We start from the raw sequence: 12,160 nt of genomic DNA, 5'->3' as shown, positions 1-12,160 counted from the left end.
GAATGAGGGCCATTTCCCGAAACGTCGCCTATTATATGTATTTATATAGATCTTGTTCTGTCTCTCTTTTAAAGGCCACGCGTGTGACTGCCGAACGTGTTTGCGTGGTTTGTTTGTTTTGTTGTTGCTGCTGCTGACGTTTGAGCGCCTTGCGTATGTGAACTACGGAATTGGAGTGCGCGCGGCGGCCTCCGTAGGCGCGAAAGGCAGAGACATGGCGAGTGGACCGTCGCAAGGTGAGAGGGAATGATCGACAACAACAACATCATCATCAACAACATCGTCGTCAACAACAACATCATCAACAACAACATCATCATCACCATGATCAACATCATCATCACCATGATCAACATCATCATCACCATGATCAACACCATCACCATGATCATCATCATCACCATGATCAACATCATCATCATCACCATGATCAACATCATCATCACCATGATCAACATCATCATCACCATGATCAACATCATCACCATGATCAACAAAATCATCAACATCATCATCAGCATGATCAACATCATTACCATGATCAACAACATCATAAACAACATCAACATCATCATCACCATGATCAACATCATCATCACCATGATCAACATCATCATCACCATGATCAACATCATCATCACCTTGATCAACATGATCAACATCATGATCAACATCATCACCATGATCAACATCATCATCACCATGATCAACATCATCATCATCACCATGATCAACATCATCATCACCATGATCATCATTGCTCTCAGCAACATCCATCATCACCATGATCAACATCATCATCATAATCGCTCTCAGCAACATCACGTTCTTCCAAAGAATGCTTAATTTGAAGTTAGGTATGAGTTGTGTGGAAATCCTACGGGGAGTGAATGAGTGCGTGAGAGTGAATGAGTGCGTGAGAGTTAATTTAATGTGTGTGAGAGTGAATGTGTGTGAGAGTGAATGAGTGTGTGAGAGTGAATGAGTGTGTGTGAGTGAATGAGTGTGAGAGTGAATGGGTGTGAGAGTGAATGAGTGCGTGAGAGTGAATGAGTGCGTGAGAGTGAATGAGTGTTTGAGAGTGAATGAGTGTGTGTGAGAGTGAACGAGTGTGTTAGAGCGAATGAGTGTGAGTGAGTGTGTGTGAGAGTGAATGAGTGTGTGTGAGAGTGAATGAGTGTGTGAGAGTGAATGAGTGTGTGTGGGAGTGAATGAGTGTGTGTGAGAGTGAATGAGTGTGTGAGAGTGAATGAGTGTGTGTGAGAGTGAATGAGTGTAACAGTGAATGAGTGTGAGAGTGAATGAGTGTGGTGCGTGAGTGAGTGCGTGCGTAGAGTTTGTACGTTCTCCCCCTGTTATACAGAGAGTGTGTGAGAGTGAGTGAATGAATGGAGTTAGTATGTCTTCACCCTGTTCTACAAACAGCGAGTGAGCAAGAGTATGGGAGTCTGGAGTTTGTATGATCTCCCCCTGTTCTGCAGAGAGTGAATGTGTGAGTGATGTTTGAATGTTCTCCCTTTGCTCTGGATGGGTTTCCTCCGGTTTCTCCCAATTCCTCCCATAGCTAAACCCACACACACACACCCAATGGAACTGGGATTGGCCAAACATTCCAATGCTGAAAAATTACGACTCATTTGGTATTACACAGCAGTAACATGGTCCCCGACAGAGGAAACTTTGTAGGACCCTCTTGAAAAAAGTCTTGAGCGAGGCCTTTTTCGACAAAACAAGCGGGAAAAAAAGAAATTAAGCCACTTCACTAACTTCACCACCATCAACATCAAATTCACCACAATAATAATACAACTATAAATCTATAAGCAATTTAGTATTTTACCAGGTAAGGCCCACTGGGCTGCTCTATAGCTCGTCTTTCAGGAGCGACCTGGCCACAAATGACAGCTCAACAAAGTGGCTTATCATTACGTGGAAATTTTGAGCAACCAAACACTCTAAAATGCGTGACGTTGATTCTCACTGTGGAGGGAAAAACCGGAGGACCCGGGAAAAAATCCACACGGCCACAGGGAGAACATGCAAACTCCAAATATACAACAAGCGTCAGGGTAGGGATTGGATCCACGACCTCCTGTTCACCAGGCAAGGTAGTTAACAACTCGCCACTGCATAAACCTCATCAACATCAGTATCATCGTCGTCAACATCAGTATCGACAATATCACTGTCGAAAACATCGCTAACGAATTCACCCATATCAATAATATTAGCAGCAGCGTTACCATCAGGGCTGTACGTGTGTGGACACTTGTGCTCCAGACGTGCAGAATAAAAACCGCGCGGCCATCCTGGCGGAGCTGAACAAGGAGAAGAAGAAGCTGATGTCACAGACGCCAGCGAGCAGGTGGCAGTGCCAACTGCACCACCACACACTCTTCAGCTGCGCCACCGCACACACCGCCACACACATCACCACACACCACCACCACACACACATCACCACCACACACACATCACCACCACACACACATCACCACCACACACCACCACACACACATCACCATCACACACCACCACACACACATCACCACCACACACCACCACCACACACACATCACCACCACACACACCACCACACACACATCACCACACACACCACCACACACACATCACCACACACACCACCACCACACACACATCACCACCACACACACATCACCACCACACACACATCACCACCACACACCACCACCACACACACATCACCACCACACACACATCACCACCACACACACATCACCACCACACACACATCACCACCACACACCACCACACACACATCACCACCACACACCACCACACACACATCACCACCACACACCACAACCACACACACCACCACACACACCACCACCACACACACCACCACACACACCACCACACACATCACCACACACCACCACCACACACACATCACCACCACACACACATCACCACCACACACCACCACACACACATCACCACCACACGCCACCACACACACATCACCACCACACACCACCACCACACACACCACCACACACACATCACCACCACACACACCACCACACACACATCACCACACCCACCACCACACACACATCACCACCACACACACATCACCACCACACACACATCACCACCACACACCACCACCACACACACATCACCACCACACACACATCACCACCACACACACATCACCACCACACACACATCACCACCACACACCACCACACACACATCACCACCACACACCACCACCACACACACATCACCACACACACATCACCACACACACACCACCACACACACACCACACACACATCACCACACACACATCACCACACACACATCACCACCACACACCACCACCACACACATCACCACCACACACCACCACCACACACACATCACCACACACACACCACCACGCACACATCACCACACACACACCACCACACACACATCACCACACACACATCACCACACACACACCGCCACCACACACCGCCACCACACACATCACCACAAAGATAAAAAGATCCCCCATATAGCCTTAACAGACTGTAGGGGCAAGTGCTGTTAGCGAGCACCTATGAATGCCGGTAACGGTACACGAGGGGGTGGGTGGCCAGCACCACGCCCGACCGCATTAGTCTCCCCAGTGGCAATGTTTTTATCCACCGCACTAGGTACTCATTTGAGGCTGAGTCGACCTAGGGGAGGCCTGAGGCCGGTTCAGATAATCGTCACTGGTGTTGGCCGCGAGCGGGAATCGAACCCGTGTCGCCGGGTTCATAGCGCAGCGCGCTAACCGCTACACTATCGCTCCCCACATCACCACACACACATCACCACACACACATCACCACCACACACACCACCACACACATATCACCACACACACATCACCACACACACATCACCACCACACACATCACCACCACACACATCACCACACACACACCACCACCACACACACATCACCACACACACATCACCACCACACATCACCACCACACACATCACCACCACACACATCACCACACACACACCACCACCACACACACATCACCACACACACATCACCACCACACATCACCACACACACATCACCACACACACATCACTACACACACATCACCACCACACACATCACCACACACACATCACCACACACACACCACCACCACACACACATCACCACACACACATCACCACCACACATCACCACACACACATCACCACACACACATCACCACCACACATCACCACACACACATCACCACACACACATCACCACACACACATCACCACCACACACATCACCACCACACACATCACCACACACACACCACCACACACATCACCACACACACATCACCACCACACACACATCACCACACACACATCACCACCACACACCACCACACACCACCACCACACACATCACCACACACACATCACCACACACACATCACCACCACACACCACCACCACACACATCACCACACACACATCACCACACACACATCACCACCACACACCACCACCACACACATCACCACACACATCACCACACACACATCACCACACACACATCACCACCACACACCACCACCACACACACATCACCACACACACATCACCACACACACATCACCACCACACACATCACCACCACACACATCACCACACACACACCACCACCACACACACATCACCACACACACATCACCACACACACATCACCACCACACACATCACCACCACACATATCACCACCACACACACATCACCACACACACATCACCACACACACCACCACCACACACACATCACCACCACACACATCACCACACACACACCACCACCACACACCACCACCACACACATGACCACACACACCACCACCACACACACATCACCACCACACATCACCACCACACACATCACCACACACACACCACCACCACACACCACCACCACACATCACCACACAGGGGATCCATGAGGACATCTCCACATACACCACGCCCGGTCGCCTCTTGTCTCTCCAGTGGCGATGTTTACACACCGCACTGGGTGCTCATTTGATGCTGAGTCGACCTAGGGGGAGGCCCCGGACCAGTTCAGATAATCGTCACTGGTGTTGGCCATGAGTGGGTATTGAACTCGGGTCGCTGGGTTCGAAGTGCAGCTCGCTAACCGCTACACCACAACACCACCACACACACACACCACCACAGTCCTTGTAGTTTCGGGGTGGTGATGAGCCTGTGTGTGCGCGCGTGTGTGTAGCCACTGGGGAGACAAAGGCGGCCGAGCATGGTGCTGGCCAACCACCCCCTCGTGTGTGGTTGCAGCCTTCACAGGTGCTCGCTAACAGCACTTGCTCCTACAATCTGTTAAGGCTATAGGGGGGATATTTGTCTTTGTAGTTTCACGTTGGCGCGTCCCGTCGCCAAGGAGATGCGGGAGCACGCGGAGCTACAGCACACGGCACAGCAGCAGAAAGCAGCACTGCAGGTACAGCCACAGCTGACACGGCCACAGCTGACACGGCTACAGCCGACACACTCACACAACTGACACACTGCCACAGGTGACACGGCCACAGCCGACACGGCCAGAGCCGACACTCGCATTTCAACTTTGCAAGTTGCTTTCGTTTAACCAGGCAACAACTCAAAAGTGACCAGCATGTCTCTCATTTGCAAGAGTCGTCTGGTGGCAGTAGGGGGCGATGATTGGTAGTGTGTGTGTTTAATCCCAATTTAGTCATTTTCGTATTTGGCGCATGACATCACGGGGTTTATGACGTCCCCTGTGAGTGAAACACGTCGTGTTATTGTTACTATTATCATAGTTGTGGATATCACACACTGCACGATTAGTCAGGGCAGGTACTGGTTGTCAACCGCGAAGCTCTGAAACCCGCTTTTGGCCGTGTCACCGCCCACAGTGGTGGCTGTTGGGTCGAATGTTGGTGCAGCGCACGGAGCGAGGGAGGGAGGTACTCGACTACACAGGGCTGTCCCCATACAAAATGAACGTGGAAGGACAGCTATTTATTATTGGCCTAGGACAGGGTATATTTGGAGGCGCTTTTATTTTTATTGTGACACTCCCTGGGAGGAGTTTGAATCAGCGCACGGGATATCTGTGAAAAAGAGCTTCATAGCTCGTCGGATTCCTCCAGTATAAATAAATATTCTCATTCTGAAATGGCCATCGACCGAGCGCCGCTGATTTTTATTCGTAATGCCAAACACGTGAGAAAATAACTCAAATAAGCCGTTTGATTTGAAAATAAATCAACGTCAAGTGGTTTTTGACTTGGTGTTATTTTTTATATTTGAATATTTTCTTTGGTTCTTTCGGTTAAGTCACGTAGAATGAGAATAAAATAATAAATTGATAAAATAAAATAACACAATAATATTCTCACGACGTTTCGGCCACAACACAAGCGGCCTTCATCAGGTGAAGGGACGAGACTGTCTGGAGGATAGCGCTGTCCTCCAGACAGTCTCGTCCCTTCACCTGATGAAGGCCGCTTATGTTGTCGCCGAAACGTCGTGAGAATATTATTGTGTTATTTTATTTTATCAATTTATTATTTTATTCTCATTCTACGTGACTTTACCGAAAGAACCAAAGAAGATGAATCCTTGCAGTCACGAAAGCTTTAAATCGATATTTGAATATTGTTTAGGTTGGGCACCACCCCAATGGCCCATACAGACCAGACACCACTGCCTGACACAGTCACAGCTGGCACATCTACAGCTAGCACAGTTACAGCTGACAAGGCCTCAGCAAAGACTCCGCCACAGCTGACATAGCTAGTGACGCAGCTAGTGACACAGCCACAGCCGACACAGCTATCGACTCGGCGACATCTCTTGCTACAATAGATGTACAGTGAGGGAAAAAAGTATTTGATCTCCTGTTGATTTTGCACGTTTGCCCACTGACAAAGAAATGATCAGTCTATAATTTTAATGGTAGGTTTATTTGAACAGTGACAGACAGAATAACAACAACAAAATCCAGAAAAACGCATGTCAAAATTTTTATAAATTGATTTGCATTTTAATGAGGGAAATAAGTATTTGACCCCCTCTCAATCAGAACGAATTCTGGCTCCCAGATGTCTTTTATACAGGTAACGAGCTGAGATTAGGAGCATACTCTTAAAGGGAGTGCTCCTAATCTCAGCTTGTTACGTGTATAAAAGACACCTGTCCACAGAAGCAATCAATCAATCAGATTCCAAACTCTCCACCATGGCCAACACCAAAGAGCTCTCCAAAGATGTCAGGAACAAGATAGTAGACCTACACTAGGCTGGAATGGGCTACAAAACCATTGCCAAGCAGCTTGGTGAGAAGGTGACAACAGTTGGTGCGATTATTCGCAAATGGAAGAAACACAAAAGAACTGTCAATCTCCCTCGGCCTGGGACTCCATGCAAGATCTCACATCATGGAGTTGCAATGATCATGAGAATGGTGAGGAATCAGCCCAGAACAACACGGGAGGATCTTGTCAATGATCTCAAGGCAGCTGGGACCATAGTCACCAAGAAAACAATTGGTAACACACTATGCCGTGAAGGACTGAAATCCTGCAGCGCCCGCAATGTCCCCCTGCTCAAGAAAGCACATATACATGCCCGTCTGAAGTTTGCCAATTAACATCTGAATGATTCAGAGGACAACTGGGTGAAAGTGTTGTGGTCAGATGAGACCAAAATGGAGCTCTTTGGCATCAACTCAACTCGCCGTGTTTGGAGGAGGAGGAATGCTGCCTATAACCCCAAGAACACCATCCCCACCGTCAAACATGGAGGTGGAAACATTATGCTTTGGGGGTGTTTTTCTGCTAAGGGGACAGGACAACTTCACCGCATCAAAGGGACGATGGACGGGGCCATGTACTGTCAAATCTTGGGTGAGAACCTCCTTCCCTCAGCCAGGGCATTGAAAATGGGTCGTGGATAGGTATTCCAGCATGACAATGACCCAAAACACACGGCCAAGACAACAAAGGAGTGGCTCAAGAAGAAGCACATTAAGGTCCTGGAGTGGCCTAGCCAGTCTCCAGACCTTAATCCCATAGAAAATCTGTGGAGGGAGCTGAAGGTTTGAGTTGCCAAACGTCAGCCTTGAAACCTTAATGACTTGGAGAAGATCTGCAAAGAGGAGTGGGACAAAATCCCTCCTGAGATGTGTGCAAACCTAGTGGCCAACTACAAGAAACGTCTGACCTCTGTGATTGCCAAAAAGGTTTTTTGCCATCAAGTACTAAGTCATGTTTTGCAGAGGGGTCAAATACTTATTTCCCTCATTAAAATGCAAATCAATTTATAACAATTTTGACATGCGTTTTTCTGGATTTTTTTGTTGTTATTCTGTCTCTCACTGTTCAAATAAACCTACCATTAAAATTATAGACTGATCATTTCTTTGTCAGTGGGTAAACGTACAAAATCAGCAGGGGATCAAATACTTTTTTCCCTCACTGTATACTTGTGTATACCTGTTTGTGAATACGTGTCTATTCATGTGCACGTGTGTGTGTCTTATATGCTGCGTTTAAGTGTATACTTGTGTGTACAGCATGCATTCGTGGGGAGCGGTACTGTGCTACAAACCTCGCCATCTTAGTTCAATTTCCTCTCACAGCCATCACCTAGGTCGACTCAGCCTCAAATGAGTACCTGGTGCGGTGTGTAAACATCGCCACTTGGGAGGCAAAGGCGGCCGGGCGTGGTGCTGGCCACCCACCCCCTCGTGTGCCGTACCGGCCTTTATTGATGCTTAGATGCTACTCGATAACAGCACTTGCCCCAACAGTCTGTTAAGGCTATACGGGGGATCTTTGTCTTTGTTTTTGCAGCACGCGCATGCACATTCCTTCGGATTCTTCATCACGCAGGACTCTGCCTTCGGGAACCTCATTCTGCCCGTGCTGCCTCGCCTGGAGCCCGAATAACACCCCCCTGCTAGCCTCCTCCTCGCATCCTCCTCGCATCCTCCAACCCACTAGCCCCGCCATCCCATCCCTGATCCTACCAGCCCAGTAACAGAAACAACAGCCTCCGTTCGCACCCAAGTTACTGTGACATCACCGCAGTTCTCGTGCCGGGGCTAGGTGCACTTTGAGGCTGCCTGAAGTGTCGGAAGCCTCCCTGGCAGGAGGTCACGGGACAGACCCAGGTGGTTATTTGGGGTCGGCTCGCTGAGATGACTCGCCCACTCTTCAGGTGGCACATTGAGCACGTGCGTTTGTGTTTGTGTGACTTGGGTGAGGCCAGGCCATGGGGACATGGGGAGGGGGGATGCGGAAAAACATGGGGACACAGGAGAGACAGCAGCAAGATGGGCGGTGCAGTGACATGGCAAGACGTGCTCGCTGGAGACAAGAGGACATGAGACTTTTGGGAGGCATTGGAGACACAGAGGCGTGCGATAAATTGGGACGGGGCAGATATGTGGGAGACATAGGGACGTGCAAGACAAATGGAGACAGGGGAGACAGGTTATTGACATCGGATTGAAAGCTGGAAGAACCCGGTGAGCTTTGAATATCGTTTTCAAAGGTGTCCAGCCCAAGCTGGGGGTCGGCTTTTGCAGAAAATGACAGAGATAAATGAAACAACTGCATGCATACTCATATGCAACGTCGAACAAAACATAAGTGTATAGAAAGAAAGAATATGAGCATTAGTTAAAACTCTACAAAGAAAGGATCAGTTACATTTGAAAATGCACAGTTGTCATAGCTGAGAGTCACAGTGGCAGATGTGGGTGTAATTGGCATCGAGTGTGAGTTTAAGAGCAAAGATGAGACAGGGTTTGAGAGCCAGGTGGGAGACATGGGGAGACAGAGGGTCATGTCCTGTCAATTCTGCGAAGGCGTGAATGGAGGTGTCTTCTTCTGTCTGGCTTTTGATGTATGTACCTCTTTCGCACCGCACGTAGCCGACCGTGCTAATCAGAGGTGCGGGAGAAGGACAACAAACTAAACACAAATAGCAGTTCTGAGCAGTTCTAAAGAAATTAGTTTTCAAAGTTGAGACTCCTCACCTCCAATGATACCATTGTAGATGTGATGTCATGAGGGCGCATGATACAGCCGGTGTATTGAGCATTGTGGGGGGAGCGGTAGTGCAGCGGTTAGCGTTACGCTGCGCCACAAACCCGGCGACCAGAGTTCGATTCCCGCTCACGGTCTATACCAGTGACGATTATCTGAACCGGTCCTGGGCCTCCCCTTGATTGACCCATCCTCAAATGAGTACCTGATGCGATGTGTAAAACATCACCACTTGGGAGACAAAGGTAGGCGGACGTGGTGTTGACTACCGACCCCCTCGTGTGCTGTGCCGGCCTTCATAGGTGCTGCTCGCTAACAGCACTTGCCTCGACAGTCTGTTAAGGCTACACGGGGGACCTTTGTGCTAAGCGTGGTCCATGAAACAGCACGCGCTTGTCGTTCTGCAAGGAGTGGGCCACGTGTGCCCCTGTTGCGGTCTAAATTTGGCAAATTTAGAAAAAAGCACGTCAATTATCGCCCCTCCCCACCCCCCTCATGAGAAATCGATCGGGAACCACCTGACAAAAAAAATATTTGGAAAATAAATGGTTCTTCGCTGTTTTACACCGGGGAAAACCTCGCCCAGTCTCAAGTTGTTCAAGAGCGTCCTGCCAAGTTTTCACCAAAAGGCGACCGATGCTGCTACGTTTGCTCAAATTGAGCAATGAGGTTTATGTAACAATATGGGACGGCTGATGTCAAGAGGCGGTCATTCTATGAGGCTGGCATTCGCACTATACTGATTTGTATATGAATGTTTCATTTGTAAAATAAATGTGGAAAATCCCACTTTTGTTAATTATCTGTGTGCTGTAAAGAAGGGACATTGCCCGAAACGTCAGCTATTTGTTTTCCTTTTCGGGTCACAGTCTTGACCAGGGCGTTGTGCGTTTATTTGTTCTTGTGCACCACCGCCAACGCAGCAGCAGTGGTAGTGACACGTGACCTCCCTCGCTTGCGATGCAGGATGGACGTGGGTTCAGTCCCGACCCTGACGCCTGCTGTATATTTGGAGTCTGCGGTGTCTCTCCGTGGTCGCGTGGATTCTTCGGGTACTGCAGTGTTTCGCTCCACATTTAGAATTGACGTCACGCGTGTTTTAGAGTATTTGGCTGCTGCTAGAAATGTCCACATGATGATGGTGAGCCACTTCGTCGAGCTTTCATTTGTGATCGCCAAGATCGTTTCTAAAAAAAGAGTTACGTAGCTCAGTTGGGCCCTTACCTGGTAAAATATAAACAGTTATAAAAGAAAACACCATTAATCTCTGCCCAGTGAGGTCATCGCGGAATGACGTCATTGCGTTGATGTCAACGCTTAGTGACGTCACACCGGTGACCGATTTTTTTTTGGGGGGGGGCAGTGATGAGGGGCCCCGAACCCTGCATGGTCGCGGAGGGGGGGGGGCGTAACGTGAATGCTCGCCAAGCCGCGCGGCCCCGGAACGGGCATAGAAACCCCATTAGTATGTGCGGGCGCCCCTATAGGGCCCCGGAACATGAATGACACTACTAGAGGGCCCCTAAAAGGGGGAAGTCCCGTTTTCGCCCCCCCCCATCCCCAGCAGTCGCTTATTAATTCCACAGTCGCTCGCTCACCGGCGGTGAGTCACCTCCGTATCACTCTTGTATCGCCACTACTACCATGGGGTGAATGTTCCCCGTGAGCTTCCCTTCCATTATTCCCTCGCACTGCTCCCCCCGCTCTCGAATTCCCTCCCAGCATCTTGTTCCACTCCCCCCCAAAACCAACCCCTGCCAAAAGCTCTGACCATCGTTGCGCAGTTCAAGAAACGCGTTCACTCTCGTCCGTGACTACTTTAAGGGTGTCGTTCGTTGCTAGTCTCTTCGTGTTATTTGTGTACCTTTGGGCCCTGTGCTAAGCAACTGTAGAAAATGCTCTTTGGTTTTTTCGGTCAAGTCACGTAGGCGAAATTTAGTTGCTTTATTTTATTTTGCCTACGTGACTTTACCGAAAAAACCAAAGAGTATGAATCCTTGCAGTCACGAAAGCTTCAAATTTAGAACTGTAGAAAAACAATGCGTGATCC

At 49.1% G+C, this 12,160-nt stretch overlaps 1 protein-coding gene across 1 annotated transcript; it reads left to right on the top strand.

Annotated features, from left to right (window-relative positions):
• Positions 1-10,899, top strand: INIP (INTS3 and NABP interacting protein). The gene is made up of 4 exons (XM_032959199.2): positions 1-236; positions 2,281-2,365; positions 5,445-5,532; positions 8,911-10,899. The coding sequence occupies exons 1-4, from the start codon at positions 215-217 to the stop codon at positions 9,004-9,006; spliced, it is 291 nt and encodes a 96-aa protein (XP_032815090.1). The 5' UTR covers positions 1-214; the 3' UTR covers positions 9,007-10,899.
• Positions 10,900-12,160: the final 1,261 nt, after the last annotated feature.

The sequence above is a fragment of the Petromyzon marinus genome, chromosome 1 (assembly GCF_048934315.1).
Source record: "Petromyzon marinus isolate PM22_M1 ecotype Great Lakes invasive population chromosome 1, UKy_Petmar_22M1.pri1.0, whole genome shotgun sequence".
Taxonomy (NCBI): domain Eukaryota; kingdom Metazoa; phylum Chordata; class Hyperoartia; order Petromyzontiformes; family Petromyzontidae; genus Petromyzon; species Petromyzon marinus.
This window is presented reverse-complemented; position numbering and strand designations above follow the sequence as displayed.